The 25,478-nt window shown below is 30.8% G+C and overlaps 3 protein-coding genes across 6 annotated transcripts; all 3 read right to left on the bottom strand.

Moving 5' to 3' along the window:
- Positions 1-844: 844 nt before the first annotated feature.
- Positions 845-3,584, bottom strand: LOC133778614 (GDSL esterase/lipase At4g10955). 2 transcript variants are annotated; one of them, XM_062218599.1, is made up of 3 exons: positions 3,432-3,584; positions 2,807-2,922; positions 845-2,046 (listed from the first exon to the last, which is right to left on the bottom strand). In XM_062218599.1, exons 2-3 carry the CDS (start codon positions 2,872-2,874, stop codon positions 1,077-1,079), a joined length of 1,038 nt encoding a protein of 345 aa, XP_062074583.1. In that variant the 5' UTR covers positions 2,875-2,922; positions 3,432-3,584; the 3' UTR covers positions 845-1,076. The 2 variants fall into 2 exon arrangements, with proteins under 2 accessions (XP_062074583.1, XP_062074582.1); XM_062218598.1 differs by lacking the exon at positions 3,432-3,584 and adding an exon at positions 3,172-3,421.
- A 3,922-nt stretch (positions 3,585-7,506) lies between these two features.
- Positions 7,507-13,731, bottom strand: LOC133778612 (dynamin-related protein 5A). 2 transcript variants are annotated; one of them, XM_062218595.1, is made up of 17 exons: positions 13,396-13,731; positions 12,741-12,804; positions 12,533-12,640; positions 12,067-12,168; positions 11,898-11,948; positions 11,515-11,576; positions 11,207-11,297; positions 10,957-11,021; positions 10,421-10,443; positions 10,067-10,238; positions 9,845-9,964; positions 9,625-9,695; positions 9,272-9,497; positions 8,982-9,032; positions 8,573-8,801; positions 8,338-8,477; positions 7,507-8,241 (listed from the first exon to the last, which is right to left on the bottom strand). In XM_062218595.1, exons 1-17 carry the CDS (start codon positions 13,522-13,524, stop codon positions 8,113-8,115), a joined length of 1,833 nt encoding a protein of 610 aa, XP_062074579.1. In that variant the 5' UTR covers positions 13,525-13,731; the 3' UTR covers positions 7,507-8,112. The 2 variants fall into 2 exon arrangements, with proteins under 2 accessions (XP_062074579.1, XP_062074578.1); XM_062218594.1 differs by lacking the exon at positions 10,421-10,443 and having other exon boundaries at positions 10,067-10,261.
- A 5,001-nt stretch (positions 13,732-18,732) lies between these two features.
- On the bottom strand, positions 18,733-23,713 carry LOC133778613 (UDP-glucose 4-epimerase GEPI48). Of its 2 annotated transcripts, none has more exons than XM_062218596.1 (9): positions 23,084-23,713; positions 22,260-22,312; positions 21,995-22,130; positions 21,579-21,680; positions 21,129-21,356; positions 20,555-20,633; positions 20,121-20,203; positions 19,313-19,404; positions 18,733-19,156 (listed from the first exon to the last, which is right to left on the bottom strand). In XM_062218596.1, the coding sequence occupies exons 1-9, from the start codon at positions 23,264-23,266 to the stop codon at positions 19,060-19,062; spliced, it is 1,053 nt and encodes a 350-aa protein (XP_062074580.1). In that variant the 5' UTR covers positions 23,267-23,713; the 3' UTR covers positions 18,733-19,059. The 2 variants fall into 2 exon arrangements, with proteins under 2 accessions (XP_062074580.1, XP_062074581.1); XM_062218597.1 differs by having other exon boundaries at positions 22,260-22,309; positions 23,084-23,708.
- Positions 23,714-25,478: the final 1,765 nt, after the last annotated feature.

Here is a 25,478-nt window from a genome sequence, read left to right as displayed (position 1 = left end):
GATAGAGTTAAATACTCCATTTTTTATTTTTATGGTAAAAATACTTAATGTTCAATATATCTTAAAGATAAATACTTAATTTTTTTTCTTTACGGCAAAAATACCTAAAGTTGCTAAAATATTACTTTTGTCAGTACCACATGTATTGGAACTGTTAAACATATTGACTAAGCAGACAATCACTTTGTAATCGGTTCATTTCATATTTATTTTTTTAAAAATATTTTAAATTAGAAAAATGAATTTAAAATACATTTTAAATTAATATAAATTTAAAAAATACATATTTTGATAACAAATATACCTAAATTACAAAGTGATATATATCTGTTGAGTTAACATTTAAAATCTCTATTTTATGAGGTATTGAAAAAAAATAATGTTTTAAAAACTTTAGGTATTTTTTCTTCAAAGAAAAATAATTAAGTATTTATCTTTAACATATATTGAACATTAAGTATTTTTACACTAAAAATAAAAGATTAAGTATGTAACAGTAATAATTATAAAATTTTAGTATTTATGCCGCAAATATCCATTTCTTGAAAAATATGCTTTTTTTTTTTTAGGAATGTTTCCTACTAATTTGATGATTTGTATAGTTTTTTATATAATTATGTAGATATCATTTTTTCAAAACTTGGGTACTTTCTTCCAAATAATAATTTCATATTCTGTGGATAGTGGATACATTAATTTTCTTTTCATTACTTATCAACCACATTACAATAAAAATAAAATAAAAAACAAAACAAAACCAATAATACTCATCCATGTATATTTTTTTACACTCCTTTCTCTGGTTGGGATGGTAAAAAAAATACAAAAAGAGTACAAGTTCATGAGCTTTATAAACTTGAAGATAGAGATAATATTATTAACAACTAGCAATGAATGTACAAACACTTCAAAAGAAAAAATGAAACCATACACGAGCGTGTGTGATGAAAAGGGTTCTCATATGATGTTTCACTACTATTTGTTCTAGATGGAAAGGTTATAAAACAAAACAATCTCCACCCAATAAAAAAACTTCAGTAAACAATCACAGTACCAAATAAATTATGATCAACAAGCTATCTGTAGCTATAGAGCTTGGACTCCAATTGCATATCGTCTCTCCACCATTGGTGAATTCCATGAGCTTCCTTCAAATCCCGGGCTGGGGTGGTATTGATGATCAGGTTGGCTGAAGGAATGAGGTGCATTGGCTCTGACTCCCTGCCTATTGCTTTCAAAAACAAACCCCCAACTGAGTTCTGAGTAGCTAACCTCTCAATGGCTCCTGCTCCTATATCATCCATCTTCTTCCTGTGTTCAAAATATCCAATATATTCGGAGCCTATGTGATCGGCTGGATTCACAAACAGACAAGGCATCCATGCCGAGAGAGCTGCAAATGAATCTTCTGAGTGACTCCTCTGCTGGGTAGCCTTCATAGCAATGGTCAGTCCTGCTGTTATCACACTGGCTGCAATGCGAATTCCATGTTTGACGTCCTTATTCTTGATTCTCTCGACGGGGGCAGAAAAGAATGGTGGATTAAAGAGGAAAGAGTTGAGAAAAACGCCAGTCTTGGCCATATTTTTCCCAGCAAGCATTGCCATGGCTGATCCCAATGAATGACCAGCTAACCAGACATTTGAATCGCCCACCGAAGCAACCATATTGCGTACTGCTTGAATAGCAATCTCAAAGCGAGAAGTTCGGTGAAGTCCATGCTGTAGGAAGTGAATATTCAACTCAACGTCCCTTGAAAATGAGCCAGGCTTTGTTAAGGTACCACGAAAAGCAATTACATATCTTGGACTTCCATCTAATGAGTGGTTTAACTGAGTAGTGGGAGGTTTGAATTCATAAATTGCACCAAAGATGGAAGAATCAGCATCATCCACTAGTTGACGAAACAGCTGAAAGTGAAAAAACTCCCACCATGGAGGCGCAAGGGCCTGGGGACCTAACCGTTTCTCCTGGCGGTCTCGCTCTAGAATGTAGACACCTTGAACCAAACTGGCAGCAACGGACCTTCTATGATTTGCATTCTCCCTGCAAAGTTCAAACAAAAGCCGGATAAAATTGGTTTCCTCATCATCTTGCACATATCAAGCACATAACAAAATTGTATAAAAGGATGTTATCAGAAGCTGCTTGGTTCAATCAAAACTAACGTTTTCATAATCCATTATTGAAATGGATGAAAATTAACCTGCAAAAGAAATAAAATTAACACATATTATAACATATACAGATTTGTATGACTAAAGGTGGCCATTCCAAATGGCATGCATAAAAGTTCTGTGACATTGATACTAAGCCAAAGCTCATTACAGCAGCTATTTTTCCATATACCCTTATCAAAGGATAATCGAAAATTAGCCACTCTTGGTGGAAAACAGGCAATCCATTTTGGAGGGCTTGAACTGAAAGAGATAAGCCATCTCAACATGGCTAATCTTATCCAGGTACATTTTCATCATTTGGTTTATTATTAGCCCAAATGTACAAATCCGAATTATAAATCAGCTCAATTTTGTTTTCTTAGCCCTTCAGATGAACCTTAAAATCATTTTTGTATGGATGAAGAATTCAACCTCAATCCTCATGGAAAACACCCCTCATCTACTATGTGTCTGACCACTCAACCTATTCCTCATCTACTGTGTACTAGCACCCATACTATCCCTCATAGGTCACCATCTTAGATTAGTTCAGCAGTAAATATTGAATTGACAGAAATCCACATACCAAACAATTAGAACATATGATTCCAAACAATCTTTTTCCTGGGGAGAAAGAAAGATCTTACCAATCAATGGAAGTTAGATGGAGTGGTCCAGAAAGGTCAAAACATTCTCTCTCAGATGCCATTAACATTATCTGAGAGAAAAACCTCTACCTATAACCTCGAAAGCTTTGACTGTTCTGCATTGTATACAGGTCCAAAAACTAGTTAGCTCTGAGAAAAGCCTCAGAGAAAATCCATAAAATATATATATTGGTAAGAAGGAAAAGGGTCAGAAATCTCTACCGAAATTTCCAAAAACCAAACAGAAAAATACAAGAAATGCAATGTATAGACAAATGAGATTGAAAAAGAACATAATCAGACACTTAAAAACCAACAAATTTATGGAATTGAACCCAAAATTAAAAATTAAAAAAAGTACTTACCTTTGAAGAAATCACAGCCAGAAAAAACAAACCCAGATAGGAACGAACAAAAGAGATAACTTTTATCAATAAATTAGAAGTTGAAAGGTCTTGGTGGGTTTACTTTACTTGGTGTTTGGGGAAGAGAATTTGAAATGAATATTGAATATTTTAGAGCGAGCAAATGAAACAAAAACAAAACAACATTTACACCTTTACACGCCAAAACTACATGACATCACACAAAATAAAAGTAAACCCAACAAGGAAAGAGGAGAAACCTGAGTTGGTGTGACGAGAAAAGATGTCGACTGATTATATGTCATTGTCTTCCATTATTGGCTTTCTCTACCTCTGCGATCTCGAATCCGAGAAATGCTCAACGTAAAACGATGTCGTTTTGTATCCCTTGAGTTGGAATGTGTCGGTCGATTCCTAACTGCATTACCACTTCTATTTTTTCACTTTTTAATTTTTGGGAAGAATTTTTTATGTAATTTTTATTATGATATTTTATATTGTAGTTATTTAAAATATTTGTAAATTTTTAAAAAAATTCGAATAATATAATATGCCAAAAAAATAAGATTTAATTATTGCATGAGTGACTTTTTTTATGCGCCAAAAAGTAAAATATTATTTTCTGCTTAATAAATTATTCAAAATTTTGTAAAATACTGATGTGTCTTTTTTGAGGTGCAAAACAGAATAGGAATAATTCATAAATATTACACATACTTATAATTTAATTTAAGATGGGAAATATTATTACTCATAAAATATTAAGCATTACACTATATTATATCCATTTTATAAAAACAAATTATTTAAGAGACCTGTGATTGTTCAAATAAGACTGAAAATAATCTCAACCTCATTAATCTTGTAATAAAAAAATCTCAAAACACACCTAATTAAATTCTAGTTAAACAAATTTGTCAAAAAATTATAATTAAATGAAACTAAGTATTTATGTCATTTTTTTAATTTTCTATTTTACTATATTTTGTTTCAATATTTTATAATTTTTATTAAAATAATAACATCAATTTGGCCAATATTAGAGTGAAAGTTGATGTCAGCAAAGTAGAGATTCTCACCCTTTTGATTCTTGTCTAACTCGTCTCTGCATATTTGCCAAATATGTGCAAAGCTACATTTAGTTAATTAAATAAGAAAAAGGGTTTATGGTCTTTTAGACCCTCTATTTTGTTATATTATCTATTTTGATCCTGTATTTTGACAAATTATTTTTTGAACTCTATATTTTGTAAAATAATTAAAATAGAACTCTAAAACTCAATTTTGATGAAGAAAAAATTGAATATAACAACACAGCTTTTAAGCAGAATGATTTTATTTTTGTTCTGAATTGTTAGTTTGGTAAATTATTTGTGATTTTAGTTGAAAAAATATTGACCAAAATCGAGTTTAGGGTTCTATTTTAACAATTTTACAAAATATAAGATCCAAAAAATAATTTGTTAAAACACAGGGTTCAAACAAATAATTAGATAAAACACATAATCAGAAAAAGTATAAACCCTACAGAAAATCAAATCACATTACATACAATTCATAATTACTGTCTTAAAATAAAACTAAAAAACTTTAAAAATATAAATAATTAATTATATTTAATATATAAAAAAAAAAAAAGTAAATTATGCTTTGTAAGGGTGGGGAATATCATGCCAGCCCCCACCTTGTTTAATATATGAAGACAAAAATAATCGCTAATCCATCTATTTTATTTTGGGAATAACCTAATCCATTAAGAAATTCTTTTAAAATATATATCTATATATATAAAAAATATAAACATATAATATTTAGTTAAAAGTCAAAAGTAAAATATATTATAGTCCCCACCCTAATGTGTGAGGGGATGGAGTTCCTATTGTATCAAATATATATAAATATATATTAATATATATATATACTAGTGAATGGCTCGTGTCTAAGGCGCGAGCAACCCGTTAACATTATTACTCTTTTTCTAGTATTTTGTTTTTTGTCAAAAGACTAAAATTTATTTAAAAATAAATAAGTAAATAACTATATTTTTATTTTGAATTCTTGTAGGTGAAGAAAGTAAATAATAATATAAACAAATAGTTCATAACTAATAATTTTTTTCTCTTGGGTTTGAAAATTGAATTGACTGTGTTACTTATTGAATTTAAGATTTTTTTATCATTATTATTATGTATTTTGTCACTCACCTGATTTTATGATACACATACAATAACATACATATCTAGCAAAAGTTAATACACATGCATAGTTTTAATAATATAAAAATAATTAAATTAAAAAAAAAACAATAACAGATAAATAAAATGAATGATCATTTGCCTTAAAAAAATAATGATAAAATACTATTTTTTCTTTATTATTTTCAAAATAATTCTATAAAGTTGTAATATATTTGCTTATAATTAATATGAAACTAATATTTTTTTTTTACAAATAGTATCATTTTATTTAAAATAATCCTAAATAAAATTACGTTTGATGGATATCTTTTTATAATTTTGCTAGATATTGTAATATGATATTTTTAAAAATATAAAATATGATAGTAAATTATTAAATAACATATATCATTTCATAATGTTAATTTTTTTTTTTTAAATTATGACATATAGAGTACAAATTTTATTTATTAAATTTAAAAAGAAAATATTATAAAAAAATAATATGATATTTTTTAAAATATATAATATGATATTAACTAATATATATATATATCATATTATAATGTTAATATTTATTTAAATGATGAAGAGAGAACACATTTTAATTACTTAATTTAAAAAAATACTATTAAAAAATAAATCTCAATACAAAATAATAGAAGAAAGGGAATACAAATAATAATGAAAAATAAAAATATTCGAATAAATTTTAGTGAGTAATTAATTTAAGAAAAAATAAAAGTATACAATGATAGTATAAAAAATTTATATGATGGATGATGGTTCTCTGGAAGGAAAAAAAAACTTAGACAAAACAAAAATAGGTAACAAAAAATATAACAAGTAAATAATATTAATAATAAAATATAAGTGTCAAATTTTTATTTATTTAGTAAAAGATAAAATAAGGTAATACATAGTGTCTACACGTGTGATAATTTTAGGATTAAAGAAATATAAAAAAAAATGAAAGGAAAAAATAAAATAAGAAAATAATAAAAAAGAAGGATGACCGTATATGATATGTGATCCACACACTAGCATAGTATGACTCGAGCAACAAGCCTATCAATACATGTAACTTCCACCTGCATTAAACCACGTGGCCTTCGTATATATTAATATTCAACAAATAATGATAGGCTTTTATTATATTACTATATAAATGCAATAGACTTAATACCATATAATCATACATATTAAATTTATATATATAGATACTATATTGTATATCATGCATATACAACTACGAATGAACACGATATAATTAATGTATATTATATATATATACTGTTAACAGAAAAAATAAAAAATAAAGATGACCCCGTATACTTAATACAATATAATGTATATTGTGCATATACAATTACGAATGTCCATGATATAATTAGTGTATATTATATATATAATATTTAACAGAAAAAACAAATTAAGAAAAAAACAAAAAAGAAGAATGACTCCGTAGAGGCGATCCACATATATATATAGTATGGATATACATAGTAGGATTTATATATTTTTTGACCCTGTGTTTTGTCTTATTACTTGTTTGGGTCATATATTTTGACAAATTACTTTTTGGATCCTATGTTTTGTAAAATTGTTCAAATAGAACCCTAAACTCGATTTTGGTCAAAGTTTTCTCAACTGAAATCACAAATAATTCACCAAATTAACAATTCATAACAAAAATAAAATTATTATGCTTAAAAACTGTGTTGTTATATTCAATTTTTTCTTTATCAAAATTGAGTTTAGGAGTCTATTTGAACTTTTTTACAAAATATAGGGTCCAAACAAGGTATAAATCTATTATTTATTACATTTATGAGCACTAATGTTACTTAATTGGTGTCATTTTTTAACAATGAATGTAGACATGCTCTTGATCAAGAAGAGAAAACATTATGGAAATTGGTGTCATTGCTCGAAATTCGTTTGGGGGAAAGGATCGTTCTGTCAAAACCAAAGCTCTCTCATCATTCTCTATTTAATCTTCAACATTTGAAGAATGTGGCACATTATTATTACCATTATTCTTGATTGCAAAAAATATGATAATAGACATTTTGCAAAACAATCACTGAATCAAATGTCCCAATTTCATGTAGATTTTTTTTATGAATAGGAAAAAAAATAATAACAAAATTCACCATCAGTGGAACCCGATATCACTATGCATAGCATCATAGAAAGAAAGAAGTAAAGAGTAAAATGATGATACAACCATATTATATCATAAACATATGATGATGAGTATATAATAAAGCAATTTCAAAATCAAAACGACGACAAATAATGTCATCCCTCTAAACGATGACACACCCCCAATTCATGTAGATTTTTTTTATGAATAGGAAAAAAAATAATAACAAAATTCACCATCAGTGGAACCCGATATCACTATGCATAGCATCATAGAAAGAAAGAAGTAAAGAGTAAAATGATGATACAACCATATTATATCATAAACATATGATGATGAGTATATAATAAAGCAATTTCAAAATCAAAACGACGACAAATAATGTCATCCCTCTAAACGATGACACACCCCCAATTCACCCACCCACCACCACCACCACCACCACCACCACCCCCTTTTTCCAATTTTACATTAGTACACAAAAATACAAGAAGGACAAAACCCCAAATTCTCCTTCCTCCCTAGGAATGTATATATATATATATATATATATAATCCGGGGAATGAATGATATTATATGATATCACATATATATATCAAGCATCCATAACCTCTCTATTTGGACCAAGCAACTGAATCGATTTCAGCTTGAGCAGCCCTGTACAGCTCCAGCCTTTTCGCAAGGGCCGCCCGTCGCTCCATGACTGCTGGATCCTCGTTCAACAAGGAGGACAATCGCTTTTGCTGCTCATCGAAATTTCATGTAAAACACAATCAAGTTCAGACTCGGGAGAAAAGAAAGTTACAAGAATGGGAAAGAGAGTTTATTCCAAAGCTCACCTCCATTTTACCCAAGTCTGTGAAGAAATGGTCGAGTAAGCTTCGCTTTGCTTCTCGGACTTGACAATAGACGACGGACTTAGGAATGGAGTTTCGTAGGCCTGCACAGACCATATTGACGTATGCCAAAACTGTCGTCCCTGTTTATGTAAAGTTATGATCAGTAAGTAATTAGTCTTCCAGAGAGAGGACAGAGGAATTTCATTTTAGCAGAATTTAAGTTTAAGAGATTTACCAATTCGCCTCAGATATGAATCGTTGTATCTATCGAAGATGGAATGTGATGGGTTGCCACCCTTTTCAACGTCTTGAGGAAGCTTGCGGAAGAAATCAACGGTCAAGTAACCACTTTCCATATCAACAAGCAGAAGTGTCGCTTTCTTGCTCTCATCTCTCATTCTTTCAAGAGACTCGATAGCTGCATTTGTCACCTCTACTCTAAGACCAGGATACTGCCTTAACTCCTGCAATTTGAAAATCGAAACCAACATATTTGTAAGCCAGTTTCCAAAATTTTAAACAACCCAATAAATAATGTTATCTGAAAAGCAAAGCTCATGTTGCTCATGCATCTGCGAGAATTAAATATGTATCTATATCAATATATATAAATGGAAGCAATAAATTTAGTCAAGGCCACATACCAGAGTCTCATTGATAGCCTTGTGAACGAGATCTTTCAATAGGGAATGGACCTGGAGTCAAGAAAATGACGACAAATTATTCGTTAGTAATTTCACAAGACAAAAATACTTGAAAAAAAATCTGACACATAAAGAAACTTTTGTGGTCACTTAAAAGCCTACAAACTCTCAAGTCTATCATGCTTAATGCATTATACTACTTCTAAATTAATTTATTTTTCACATACAAGTATTCAACTCCAAGCTATATCATTGATATATGCAGACAGAAGTTATAGCTTAATACATACCGCATCAACAGCTGCCTCTGCAGGACCTCTGATGGTAACTAAAGTAGATTCAATTAGTCGACGGTATCCTTGCTCTGGGGCTATCAAGTGAGGCTGATAACCATCTGCCTCAGTTATGAGCTTTCTTATATTTTCCATTGAGAGCTGCTTATCAAATTGCAATCTTTTTAGGGCAGCGGGAAGCTGGTTATCAAATACATTGTAGATCTTATCACCCCCGGGACGCCTGTGGGCCAACATTAAAGGTATAAAACCAATGCGATTTTGTCAGTAGAAGAACAAAAAACTTATAATAAATGTAAACTACATTGAAGCAAAAGGCCCAAGTTAGGATCATTAAGTGTGATACATACACGCCATCAAGATGCTCCTTGTATATCTGATCGAAAATTCTACAAATCTCCATGATCGAGTACAACTTTCCCTGCAGGTAAAAGCAAGCAATCAATTTCTGTCAAGTATCAACGGTTTACTACTTATTGTGTAACGTTGTTTAGAAAGAACTCCAGCAAAACCTATATTTTATATATGATCAACTAAGATCCAAAAGAAAAGACAATAAATAAAACTTACTCCAGCATCAGCAGCAATAGGCTTTCCAAGACGAGACAGTTCGGTTTCAAGATCAGAAACTGTCTTGCTAATAAGGGACTGGATGCCAGGAATTTTGGACTTGATAACAGTTTCCAAATGCTGAATAATTAACCATTCAAACAGTAAATATAGCATAACAATGATCACCTCAGTAATTTTTAATCCCAAAAAAGGAATCGTAGATGATGACCCTATGCTTACCTTTGAAAGCATCTTTGCTAAATGCTCAGATCCCATTCTGTGAGCTAGGTGCTTATATTCTGGTGTAGTAGCAAAATATTCACGCTCTCGACGTCGGGCAGCAATCATGTCAACATTCTTATTAATATCTTGTTGTGAGCGATTGACAACTCCAACCCATGGAAATTTAAGCCTGTAAGACTTCCCTTCCAAAATCTTCACAGAGCCAAAAGGGAAATAACTCAGAGCACAGAAATGCAAATGGTTTTAACAATTATTAAACATTTTAAATAAGCATGTCACTGAGTAGCTACACAGATAAAATTCACCATTGGTAATGCACAGAAAAACATGCAATTTCCTATCCTTTATCACCTATAAGACTTCCCTTCCAAAATCTAAGCAGAGGCAAACAGAAAATGACTCCGAGCACAGAAACGCAAATGCTTTTAACAATTATTAAACATCTTAAATCAGCACGTCGCTGAGTAGCTACACAGATAAAATTCACCATTGGTAATGCACAGGATACAATTTCCTATCCTTCATCACCTATCACATACGTTTTCAGTTATATCTGCCAACTTAGAAACCATAGGCAATAGCTATTTTTTGAATAATTTCAGGTTCTTGGATATGTCAACAGAAGTCCAACAGAGGGATCCGTGCCTTAAAGACAGTCTGAGCAAAGAATGCAATAACTGTAAGCACTTCAATGCATGATCACAAATGTTTCAGAAAATATCTACCAATAAGATTAAAATCTTCGCAACAAAATAACAGCCACAGATTACAAAGAAATGGAAAAACAAATAAGAGAATAAAACTTGGCACTCAAAATCTTAAAGAAATATCTTGAATTGAAAAGGAAATGTTATTTTCCATCTATCCTCTATAATAAAGTAACTTACCTCAACTGCGTCAGTACCCTTGTCCATAAGATCAATCTTTGTCAAGACACCTAATGTCCTCTCCCCTGAAGACATTAATTAAAAAAAAATCAAGTAAAAATTCATTAATAAAAATATAGAGATATAGCACAAAATCATGCACTCATGCCAATGTCTTACTTTAGTCTCTTGAGATAGAGAAAGGCAATCATTGGAAGGGGAAAAATAGAGTGCAGCGATATTTGATGCTTAAAAATTCCTATAATGTTACCTGTAGGATCTACTTCACGAGAAATCTTAATTGCATCAGATGTTGCAAGATCTTGATTGGCAGGTGAAACTGCCAAAATAATGCAATTAGGCTGCAAAGGTAGTGAACAAAATAATGCAAAAGAGTAAGATTATTTATCTGCAACATCCATCAAAAACTACTTAGAGAAACTAGAAAGATGAAAGACTAAAGAGAAAACCAAAATTAATAATGAAGTGATATTTTGAGTAAAGTTTTATAAAGAACTGGATCAGCCAAATAGAAAAGACTTGTAAATAAGGTTACGTGCTTCTGCAATCTGATATTACCTTCTCAATGTAGGAACGAACCATATTCTCAATGTCTTGCACAATATTTTCAGACTGACCATCTGCCTCATCAAAGAAAATATGTGTCATGCATCTCTTTACCATATTGCATTTTTATTTCAAAAAAGAAGGAAAATAAATAAATTTAAAATTTATGTTTACATAATAGATTCCTAGAATAGTAGCAGCAGAAAATACTCAGTTACTTCATGTAGTTGCCTTCTTAAATGTTGAAACACAAATGATAAAGATTCCAAATTTTCTCTTCATACCTTTCTTAAACTTCTTCACATCATGTATAAGATTCAAGGTAAAATAAAATTTCATGAGCATAAGATGGACATATTGCCAAATGCCCAAATCTAAGAGATGTCAATACTTACCAACTGCCACTTTTGTAAGCCCGGGAAGATCAATAAGTGTCAAGTTGACAACTGCCATCGGCGAGCAAAAGTAATATGTGTCAAAATTACAATTAAGAACAAAAACTGTGCTTCCAATGCTAATATAAAAAAAATTAAGATAGGAAGACAAATACATGCCCCTTCTTACCCATTGGAGAAAATATGCTGAGATGAATTGGAACGCTAGAGATTTGTTTGCTGCGACCAGTTTCTCTATCTGTCTCATCACTAATCTCCTTCCTCACAGCAGCTACACAGATATGACAAGCATTGTCAAGTAAAGTTAATATTTCAATAACTATATGCTTCTATCTAGATCATAACCTATCCCTAACCAAGGTGATGTAACGGTGCGAAGGGAAGGACAGACAAGTATTTTATATCACAGTAATCAGTTCCTCGCAACAACTAGACAGATATGGCAAGCATTTCATGTAAAGTAAGTAAAATCAATAACTATGTCTATATGTATCTATCTAGCTCTCAATCCACCCCTAACCGAGGAGAGATGTGGGTACATAGGAAAAATATGTTAGATTACGGTGATCAGTTCCTCTATGTTCAGGGCTGTTAGTATAATCCCACAAATTTCAAAATGAGATAATGAAATTTACCAAAATCAGTAAATCTTTTTCTCGGAATGTGGAGAAACTCCGCATATTCTCTGCTGCCTTCAGAAATTTTATGAAGCTGTAACACAAGAGGACGCCGAGTAACAATTCCTGCACACATTTTGCATGCATCATTCCCATAATGTTCAAGAAGAACAAAATTCAGTACTCAACTGAATGCAATTGTTTCAATGAAAATGCGAAAAATTACCAGATCCACGAGGTAAAAAGTCCTTGCCAACAACACTCTCCAACACAGAAGACTTCCCTGAACTCTGTTTAACAACAAAAGATAATGAAGGAGCAATCGTTATTGCAAACTGACATTGTTATCATTATATAAATGAGTAAAGCATACAAATAATACAATAAATTTTGGTACAACTTCCTAGTTCATGTTACCACATGTATAAACAGAACCCCAATAAATACATTCATCCATTACATAATCAAAGTTATTAACAAATTTAGTAAAGACCCGATATCATTATTAGTTTTCTACTCCATTTTGACCAATTAGTCAAAGTATACATTAAATTTTTCTAACCTGGTCAAAATAGATCACCTCAAAGTTATAACATGCAACATATATATATATATAGACACACACATGTCACAGATTGAAATAGCCAAAAATCACCGTTAGTGCAGTAATCAATAATGGAGTTGTATTAAAAATAAAGGAACCAAGTTTTATCGATTAATACAGCACAAAGCTGCTTCTTTTAATGCAAAGTATCTTCTAACCCTCCAAAAACTCGTAAACACCCAAATCAATTCCTCCGTACAAACACGCAGAAGGACTAACGTTGAACCAAGTCCACATCCTTGAAACGCAATCAAATAGAAAGGGATCGGGAGCTGACCTGGCCACCGACAACCGCGATCGCCGGCAAGGCGTCCCATAGAGTAGGCAATGCATTGGCTTCCCCATGATCACCAAGAGCAGTACAAGCCCTCTGGATTTTGTTCACCAAAGAGATAAGATTCTCCATTTCTCGATCACAACAAGATCAGCGCCGGAGATTACAAACGTCAGACTCAGATCACCTCTGGATCTGAAAGATTCGCCGGGAAACGGCGTCGCAGAAGCAGAGGAAGAAAGATCCGCGGCGGTGACGATTCGCCGACCAGAGAGTTAGAGAGAGAGAGAGAGAGCTTGTGTTTGAAAAAACAAACAAAAAGAGAAATGAGAGAAAGAAAGCGTGTGATTTGGATTTAAATTTATAGCGTTTTCTTAATTTTTGTTTTCGGAATTTGAAAACGAAAACGAGAACTTATAAAATTTGGGTTTCAAGACTTATGCTATGTTTGGTTCAATGAAAGAAAATGGGAAGAAGGGAAGAAAAAATGAAAGAAAGAAAAGAAATGTATTTTCCCTTCTTCCTTTATTTTATTTGTTTGGTATTTGAGCTGAAATTGAGATGAATCTTTACATTAATATTTATTTTTATTTTTATGTATTATTCATATATTTTAAATATATTTTTTCACATATAGCATAAATAAAAATAATTTTTTCAAACTTATTATGAAGATAAGATAAATAATTAGCAATACATATAATTATAAATATCTTATTGATAAAGATGGTATTTATGTGTTTTATTATGTATGGAATATTATCTATGATTCTTGATTAGGGGTGAGCATCTAAACTATCAAATCGCGGTGACCGATCGCTCCGCATCACACTACACTACAAACTGCGGTGTCAAAAGTAGAATGGTTCGGTATGATTTGTATTTTAGCTAAACTGCACGGTGCGGTGCAGTACGCGGTTTGACGGTGTGAAATTTTGGTTTGCACCACACCGCACCGTATACTTACAAATATGTTAAAAAAATTAAATTTTACATATTTACTATTTTTTAGTAACCCAATCTAAATCTAGGAGTCCACTTAAATTAGGGTATAACATTATTCTCTAACACATTATACACGACAACAACTTTTTCCTCTCTTATCTCATTTACGCCTCCTCCCTATCATCATCTCTCACACATATTTTTTAACACACTTACACCGTGGAAAACCACCCAAACCCCACCACAAAAATAGTTTGGTTTGGTCGGTTTGGTGCAACGAAATCACACTACACGGTGTGTTCTAGCTACTACGCCACACTTGTGGCGCGGTATATTAAAAAGTGTTCAAACCGCTCAAACCACACCATACACACCCCTATTATTGATTATATGTAATTTTATAAAATTATTTTTTAGAGTTAAAATAATAAGAGTTTAATAAACTTAATAACAAATTTAAATAAACTAAAGTAGTGATTATGTCTTGAGATATTTGACATTTGATGTCAAAAATATAATTTAAATTTTTTTATTTTAACAATAAATATATTAAAAAATACTACTACAACTTTTTTAGTCAATGATATTTTGGTCCTATATTAAAAAAAAGTACTTTTTTTATCTTCATTTTTCTTTCCTTTCCTATTTACTCTCCTACCAAACTACTCATTTTCAATACTCCCACTTTTCATCTCTAAACGTTAATGGGAAAGTAAAGAGAGATTCAGAGTTTTTAAAAACAGTATATTTCCAAAAATGATCCTAATTTCAATTTTTTTTGCTAACATCCTAGATCTGCGTTGCCTTGTCATTTTCCAACATTTAAGGCCGTGTTTGTCATATTTTTTTTGAACAAGCTATTTTTTTCCTTTTTTTTAAATAACCTTGACTTTGGAAATTAGACTATCAACTTTTACTCTAGCAAAAAAAGCATATTTTCAATTTTTTTATTAATTTTTTTTTTCTTTTAATAAAACATATACAAGTGGTCATAACTACACTTTTTTGAGTTATATTTAGTTTGATAATGACATAATGAATGAAGAACATTTATTTCATGGCTAGTGTTTTACCATTTATGATTAATAGTCCACCTATTGTCAAAATTTGGCTACAAAATATGTAAAGATTTTATAATGTTGAGTGTTGAGCCAAAAATTCATATTAGGGGTTATTTGTAAATTTTTTTTTTTAAGAAATTCTCATGCAATTTTTTTTTATACTTTTTGAAATAATATTAAAAAAATTGAGTCCTTACCTAGTTGAGACATTACTTGTAATTCCTTCAAACCAAAACACTTAAACAAATAAATAAAAGTACTATTTTTAAAACATAAATGCCTCCAGAATCTTTTGTTGTTTGGCAATTCAATCTTTGTTTTTTCTATTGCAACGTTGGTGCAACTTCATTGATTGAAAGAAAAATTACATATGATAAGGGTTCCATTGCGAAGAGTTGCACGGAATTCTTGGAGGAACATCCTCAACAAGAATGGAACCAGCAAAATTACAAGATCTGGCCTACGAAGCTAAATTGTGAGCTTTGAAGCTACAAGATCATACTAGGGACTTGGTGGAATTAGTGATTACTTTGTAGCAGTTTGCTATCTCTCTGTTAGTAATTTGGCCCATGATAGAATGGATAACCACTTCTGAATCCCCCTCGAAGATGCAAAAAGTGAGTCCACGAAAAAGTGCTTCTTGAACAGCAAAAAAGGTAGCATTTGCTTCTCCCAGAAGAGGCGATGTGTGGCAAAGTTTTGTAGTAGCCACAAAAAATACATTTCCTTAGATAGTTGCAACCAACTACAGCGCCAACTGAGACATCAAAATTTAGCTTGATCCATCCACCAGGTGGCGAGTTCCAATTGGAATGTAGTAGAGGAAATTAGGGCACTATTACCAAAGAGAAGGAGCCATAGGAGGCCTTTAACTCCCTCAAGAATTTGTGAAAATCAAGCTGGACTTGATTGTGTATGACCGCATTGCGTAGCTTCCAAATATGGTCTACAAGGATTGACGCGAATAGGATATGATATTCTCAGCATTCAGCTAAAACAAGTTCAGAGAATTAAGATAAAGAAATCCGTCCTGACAGTTGAGAAAACAAGTATAAGTTACAAAAATAATAACAATTAAGTTATTTTAATTAATTTTTTTAACAAAAATCTAAATTTGGAAAATTGAGATATTTTTATTTTTCTAAATATCACACACATCCAAATATTTGTATTGAAAGAAAAAAAAACCATTTAAAAACTAAGAATTTTATTAATTGCTACTATTATAGAAACAAAGGACTTGATTGTCATTAAACTTAGGGACTAAGTTGCTAGACATAATGAAACTTAAAGGGCATAAATGAAACACATGCAACGGTAAAACTCACCCACCATTACACACATACATGTGTTTTATATTGAAAAATGCCCCACTTATCATTTAACTTTAACTATAGTCACATATGACAATAATAATGCAAATTTGAAACTTTTTTCAGCAAAAAGCCAAAAGCAAAAACAAATTTTGAAATTTCATAGTCCAACGGCACTAAATTGGGGAAGAAGACGTTGGGACCAACGTTATTGTACTTTATATATATTAAGGTTTCCACAACAATTTTTTGAAAATTCTCCATTTTTAAACACTGAAAAGTCTATCTTTTAGTTATTAATCATTCCTTCGAGTGAGGATGATAATGTCAATATTTATGAGATTATGCCCATGTTTGAAATCATTTTGCTCATAATTATTAATGACAATGTGAGTGTCCAAAAATGAGTTGATTTTATAGCCTTTGGTAACCATGCTTTTTTTTTACAATATTTGAAAGAAAAAAAATTGAGCAATGTGGTTATATGAATATGAAGAAATTGAATATTAAATACAAAAAAATACTAAAAAAATATGAAAAAAAGTAATTGAATATGCGATTAGGACAAATATTAATGTATGTATACTAAAAATATACCAAACCTATTTACTTAGTAGCATGTAAAAAAACAATTATTGTAATTTACCTTTCAAATGGCAAATGTATATGAATATAAAAAATATATATTTTTAGTTTATAGTTTGATTTTGTGAAACTAGTGTTTTTATTATTATTATTACAATTTGAGATAATACTATGTAGTACATAATATGTTATGGTAAACTCAAACGTTCTTTGTTAGAATTTTCTCAAGTCGAACACAATCTACCATTGCAGATACTTCAGCATGACGCTGGAGAAAAAAATGTCAAACAACTCGTAAGGAGGGGGACCAACAACACCAGCATAAAAGAGGATGTCAATCACCACCATCATAGAAGAAAATGTATAATACGTACATAATACACATTTATTAGACTTAATCTTAGCCATGATGACCAAACCTCCATCACCCAGTGAAAATACTTATTTTTATTGTAAAAATAGAGATAATATAATAATAAAAAACATGTTATTTACAATAAAGTTAAATATGAAAAAGACTAAAATAACTCTTAGGAAAAAATTTAAAGTAAACTTCTACAATAATAATATTTACTTTAACATCCCTTAAACTTAAACTGAGGAATCATACTGGTAACCCCTCCTCTATATTGTAAAAAATAAACATTTTATAGGGTTTTTTTGGCAAAATAATCTATTTTTTAAAATTATTTTGCACTTTAGTATAATTTTAATAATTATTTATAAAATAATCTCTCATAATTTAAACCGCTAGTAAAAAATTTAGACAACTGGTCAAAAAATTTAAACCGCTAGTAAAAAATTTAGACAACTGGTCAAAAAATTCACACAACCGATCAAATATTGGACAGAGATTATTTTGCAAAAAAAAAATATATCAAAAGTACACCGGAGTACAAAATCACTAAAAAAAAATAAAATAAAAAAAAGTTCATTTGGACAGATTTCTTCATTTTATATTTGCTATTATTTTAGCCCTACATTCAACTAGGACTATAGTCATCCTCAACTAGGATATGGAAAGCTTTCCACCACTATTCTTAGTCGTACAGTTGAACCATTAACTTCACAAATGTCTTTACTTCAAGACAAAATAGAGACCTTGATGTCTTTACTTCAACCCTATATTATTACTTATTGGACTTTGATGTTTTCAACCGAAAATACTTGACCCAAAAACCAAATTCCACCAAGTAATGATAGGACCCAACCAACCATAAAGTGTTGAAATAGAGGCTTCTGTTGCCATAGATATCAATGGTCAAAAGCTATCAAAAACAACTACAATGAGACCAAAGTCGCTATTGTGATAAATTCCATGAAAAATAAAATAAAAAATTCCATTGATCAGTAACTAACATTCTCTTTGGACACGAAACTAAAAAATAAGAAATTTAGACAAAAAAAAATAGCCAGTAGAGTGGTCCAGAGCACACTAGCATGCAAAAGATTGGATTCTTTTAGTTGCTTATAAATTAAACCAGATACAACGCAGTAATGGAGTCAAATGGATCAAAAGAGCTGCTGAAATAATGGGACTTTAATTTGACTATTATTATATATATAAATTATTCTATATAATGATATATACACCTCAATGGTTATCACAGCTTTCACAGGATCTGCCAACAAAAGCTTTAATTTCATACAATGGCCAAAGCTGGACACACCACGGGTGACAAATGATCACTAAGTTAAATAATAATATTAATAAAAATAAGCTTATTATATATGGTTACAAGTATCAGTTTTTGTTTCTTTTTTCAGTTGCTGTTTTCTGGTGATCCATCATAGCCGTAAGGATTTTTACTAGCCCAGTTCCATTGATCCCGACACATTTCTTCGATGCCAAATCTTGCCCTGCAACAAAGTTTTAAGCTTATTAAGAATGTTACCAACTTCATCTGTCAAATTTGATCAAAGAACTTATTCAAGAACTGCAACAAGAAGAGTTTCCTTAGATTATAATGGTTTTTGCACAGCTGTTACTGATTTTGAGTAAGGTTTAGCACTTACTTCCAGTTCAATTCAGTTTCTGCCTTTTTTGTTGATGCATAAACTACTTCCGCATCACCAGGTCGCCGTCCAGCTATCACAAGAGGAATTTTCTGGAGAAGTTGAATGGTAATGGTAACATATTATTAGCTCAGTTAACTTAAAGAATGTCAGACAAAAATAGCCCTACAGCAGAGAAGTTTTATGATAATCTAATATAGCATCTTTAAACATGAGAAAGTGATGGTGGTTATTGTGCGGTTATATTTAAGGCTAAGGATGATGGGGTTATTTGGAATCTTTCCTGATTATTACATGGGCTGCAGTTGGTTAGTGGTTTGAATAGTAAGTGAAAAAGGTCCAAACTGTGCTTATTTATGCCAAAACATATTTGTAGGAGTGATTTCCTAGAGTATAAGTGTAATATATTCTGATTCTGGTGAATCTATAAATTTCTTAATTCTAATTCATTCTGCTTAAATAATCTAAACAAACTACAAAACCAGTATCCTTTTAATTTCTCCTTGTCCTAAAAGCACAGTGTTGGTATGGAGATATAAGATTTAAGCAGAGATCTCTCTTGGGACAATTTTGAAGTTAGGAGTACACAATAAGCCTAAATTTCTATATCCACCCAACTATAGTAATGCATGTTCAAGTTGGATTTCATGAGTGAAGACCTAAGTACCCTCTGGTCTCTTACTTCCTCACAAAAATCATGCAGTCAGCAACGCAAAGCACCAAAGAAAGTGATTATCGAATACTAAAGTCATTGCTGTCAAACAGTTCAATACACAGTGAAAGATGAGAAAGGAAAAAGGTGTATAACCTTTTCGGATGCCTTTTCAAATGCTGCAACCATCTCCAACACCGACGTTCCTTTTCCAGTTCCCAGATTGTACACCTCACAACCTGGCAGTAAATACTTTATATCAAAATTGATGCACTACATGTACATAACAGCCTTCTAATATTGTGTCACAACTCACAAGTACTTTCACTAACTTATCAATAGCCTAAATTGCAAAAGTAGAACAGACCAAATTTTCGAATAGTGCAAAGAGCCAGAAAAGAAGAAACTAAGAGGTGAAGATTCAATACTAAAATGTGTAAAGATCTTATGCTTCCCTCTAAAAGCAAGAGATATTGACACAAAATAAACTTGAACTTAAATTTATCAGCTATGACAAATGTGCAGGTTCCATTCAAATTATAAATACACTAAAACAAGCATCACAAAGAGAAAACCCACAAATATAATACCTATTTTTGCATCACCGAGTTTCTGCAATGCAGCAATGTGTCCTTCGGCTAAGTCAACAACGTGAATGTAGTCACGTACCTAAAAACAAAATATCACTATAAGAACTGATGTCTTTTAAAAAAATATATGTGAAGTGGTCAAATCACATAAAAGATAATCTGAATTCTCCATTTGTAAAAAATAAAATAAAACATAGGATTGACTTGCAGCAAACACATAAGAGAAACCATATCAAGCATGATATGCAAAATCCATAGAATCCAAATTCACCAGAAGGAAATGCAATGGAGAATGACTCTAAAAGAAAATAAAAGGAGTAATTAATATATCCATTTTGAAGCTTGTTTTAAGGGGAAAATTACAACTTCAGATATCACCAAGTTTGAAAGCAAAATAGAATGACACAGCTTCCCTTCTAAACATCCAAACTACAGCTATAGAAAAGATTTGGATATGTCCACTAAGTACTAAGACAAGAAGTGAATCTTAAAAAGTTTGCAATAACTAGAATACCTTAAAATTGAGTTAGTTCTAAAATGTTAATAACATCAGAAAGGCAGAACAGACACCTACCCCAGTTCCATCTTTTGTGCTGTAATCATTTCCATACACTGTCAAGGCTGGTCGCCTCCCAACAGCAACTTGCTGCACGAATGGCATCAGGTTGTTTGGAATTCCGCGGGGATCCTCACCAATATATCCACTAGGGTGTGCTCCAACGGGATTGAAATATCTGAGCAATATAATTTTCCATTCTGAGTCTGACTGGTATATGTCACGACAGATTTCCTCAATAAAAAGCTGGAACATAACCACATTACACATGATTATTAATCCAAATAATATATCTCTTTAACAACATATGGTTTTTCATGTAAAAAAAGAAAAAAGCAGAAAAATTTATTCTGCCAATGAAGCAGAAAAATCCGTTTATACAGCAAGAAAGGTGAAACTGTTATAAATGATTAATCAAAATATGATTTCTGAGCCAACTAAAAAGAACCCACTTAAAGCCTAACTAACCTTAGTTCGTCCATATGGATTGACTGCACCAATGGGAAACTCCTCTGTGCATGGAACCTCCTTTGGACTACCATAAACTGTCGCTGAAGACGAGAAGACAAGCTGAAACAAACTTTTGAAATCAGCCATTACACTAAATTCAATTAAGAAAAGATAAAAATGGCTGCTGCAATAACTTTTGCCAGACCAGTAACCACCCAAGTACTAACTTAAGAACCAAAGAAAGATAAAATTTTGTATTGTGGCAGAAGTTTTCTAAAACTAAACCTTGTTCGAAATTCTAAAATGAGAACCTTGTAAAAAAGAAAAGAAAAAAAAAAGGTGGATATAAAACTAATGTGGGTAGTGGCCAGTTTTTTTAGCAGCAAATGGAGCAAACACTTTGACTTGACAGATAAACTAAAAACAAAGAGTACCTTCTTGCATCCATGGGCAGCCATAATTTCCAATAGAGTAATTGTCCCAATTAAATTGTTGTTATAGTAACGCAGTGGCTCTTTCACGCTTTCACCAACTGCCTTCAGTCCGGCAAAATGTATGACAGCATCAAATCTGCATCGTAAATGGGACACGCAGAGGAATTTTGTAAGAGTTATGAACAGTTACAAGAATCAAAGCGAAACAGAACCGTTTTACATAATTAGAAGGGAAATAAAAATCTTTGAACAAGTAGGTACGTACTTTGTTTCAGAAAATATTTTCTCAAGAGCTGGTTTGTCACGGAGGTCTATCTGCTAGTGGACACAAATAATACATATCAGAGAGGCAGGTCCACCATTATATTCAATCAAAACAATGATGAAAACAGAGAAAATATTAAAAAAGGCAAAACTTTTAGTGGCTGTAATCATCACAAAAGAGACTGCAATCATAGTATAAAGAGTCAAAAACTAAGAGAGGCCAGAAAAAAACAAAACAAAGACAAATACAAAGAGAGGGACGGACCCCAAAAAGAAAAAAAAAACAAATTGACACACTTAAACATGTTGAAAAACATATAAAAGGGTTCTTAATTCCATGCATTAAAACGGCATTTTAATATTGTTTAGGGACAAAGTTTTGCATAATGCCATTACATTCCCCCAAAAAAACAGAACACATACAAAGGTGGCATTTATTATTGTATTTAATCAGTTTACACAAGTTTTTCAATGAAATTTGTCAGCAAAATCACATGAACAACTATAATAAGAGGGTCACCGGTCACAGTCACGGACTTGGTCACCTCACCTGGGATGTACTAGATACACAGAAACTAACCAATACACAATTGACAAGACAAATTTTTTTAAAAAAACTTAGGACAATTCAATAACATTAATTTTGTGTAACCCAAAGTACGAAGTTCATAAGAAAATTAATTGAATAAAAAATGCGGAAATTAAAAAAATATATAAATTCGTCCAAAGAGGTATTCATGAACCATTTCACACCACCAATTAAAATCAAAATTCAACATAATTAACCAAAAAAAAAAACCCAGAAAATATAAAACTAACGTCTACCTTATGAAAGGAAAGGTTATGGCCAAAATCAGCAGCGAGTTCTTTGACTCGGTCAATAGAGATTTGAGAAGCGTTGTCTAGATTATCAACGACGACGGTCTTAAATCCACCAAGCAAAAGCTGTAGCACGGTGTGACTACCGATGTAGCCAGCTCCACCAGTGACAAGTATACTCTTCGCCATGAAAGAAAAACTTCGAAGAAACCAAAGAAGAAGAAGAAGAAAACGAATTATCAGAAGCTAATATTGAAACCGTTTACTCGGATCGCAACAACCGAAGAATGACACAGAGAACTATTTATAGCGATTGGTACCAGAATTACGGTCTTATGAACACGAAGAAGAAGATTTATAATTAAAAAATAAATAAAATTAAAAAACAAAAACCCAAAAAAAGAATTAAAATTAAAAAGAAAATAAAAAAGAAGAAGTTAGAGAAGAAAAAGGAGATTTGGTTTTGATGGTATTTGGGTGTAGAAGGAAAGAGGGCCACGTGAGGCAACGTGGCGCGATTTCGTGAGCTGTGATTTCAAATTTGGCGAAGCACCCAGAGACGGTAGCATCTCCGTTCTAGATTCTACCGTTTTCCGGGAATGTGGAATTACTAAAATGCCCTTGGGCCAATTCTATCTCGCTCGCTCTTGGCTTCGCTGGATTGGAATTTGCTCTGCCCTTGTTTGTCCTTTTCACCGCCTCTGAAAGAGAATTATGTATGGAACCTTCTCACCGCAACTTTTGGACTTTCGGTTAAACCAGTCAACCTCTTACTAAGACTATTTCTTAATTGTTTTATTATTTATTATTATTATTGCTTTTTGAGTTTTAAAGTTATTTAATATTGAATTTTTTATTTCTTGAAAATGATAACTAATTTCGATTTGTTACTAAGATTGGTGATGTTAGAAATGACACTGATATAATTTCTCCTTAAATTATTTTTGCACAAATTTTATTTTTCAATAATTTCTACATAAAATTAGACCAAAAGTAGGGTTGTATTATGGCTAGATTATTTTTTTGTAAAATATTATTTTTGTACTCTTTTTCCTCACCAATATTCGGATGATACTCTATATTTTAAAATTATATATATTTGACACTTTAAATACAAATTTATTAAATATGACCAAACTTTATATGTAAATAAATAATTATATTTGAATTTAGAACTCATATTATTGAAAATATATTGATTAAATTAGTAAAATATTATTTATTAAATTTGAGTTTATAATACTAAATATGTACGATTTTAAAATATAAAGTACTAAATGAGTATTATTATAAACACAGAGTACCAAAATAATATTTTATAAAAATACACATACCAAATGGTTACGTGCCATTTTTTTATTTAATTTAAAATTAATTTTTTAAGTTTTTTTATAATTAATAATTGTTTTAAATAGTGTACCAATCAAAAAGTAGCACGTACTAATCATGTCATCACTAATGGTGATATAAACTATTTTTGTCATAATAAAATATTTAAATGCAATTTTTAACACAATTTAAATACTTTCTCCTAATCAAATTATTTTTTATTTCTTAAAAGGATGATTAATATTGATTTGTTATTAAGATGGTGATGTTGGAAATGACAATGACATAATATGTCCTTAAATTATTTGCACAAAAAATTATACAAAATTAATTATTTGGATAATTAACTGAAAAGTGTTATTTTTGTACAATTTGGTAAAGTTTTGATGTTGATGAAATGTACTAATTCATTGAATTGTAAAATTAATAATGATGTACTTTATGTTTTTTTTTTTCAATAACAAAAGGTTTATTCTCATTCCTATTTAAATATGCCTCTTCAAAACATTTTTCACAAATTCTTTAACAAAAAAAAAATAGAAAAAAAAAACTTCCAATTATAATTTGTTTTAGTATATTAATTTGAATTGAAACTATCTATCATTTAAGAAACTATGCAGACATTTCACTTTTTTCCCCTTATATATGTTTTTAGATGAGTATACATAATATAATTAAAAATTGAAATTAGAATAAAAAAAGTGAAAATTTGAAAATTCATGATAGCATTAACTCTTTTATAAAACAAAATATATTTCATATTTTTACAATAACAATTCATACAAAGTTTCCGTTTTGAAATTTGTAAGGTATCTTATGTTGTAGTAAAGTTTTGAACTTTATAACTTTCACAAAGAATAAAAATAAAAGATTTGATGATAATTGATGAAGAATATATTCTTTTATTTTTTTTCTTTTATTACAAAGATTCATCGAGAACATATTCTATAAATATCATGTTTTGTTTTTTGAAAACACTCATCAATGATTAAAAATTTTGATTCGCCTTTTTAGAGTAATAATTTACATTCGGATATGATTAATTAAAAAAAAATTATTTTTAAAAAAATGA

Source organism: Humulus lupulus, chromosome 5 (assembly GCF_963169125.1).
Source record: "Humulus lupulus chromosome 5, drHumLupu1.1, whole genome shotgun sequence".
NCBI classification, from domain to species: Eukaryota; Viridiplantae; Streptophyta; class Magnoliopsida; order Rosales; family Cannabaceae; genus Humulus; species Humulus lupulus.
This window is presented reverse-complemented; position numbering and strand designations above follow the sequence as displayed.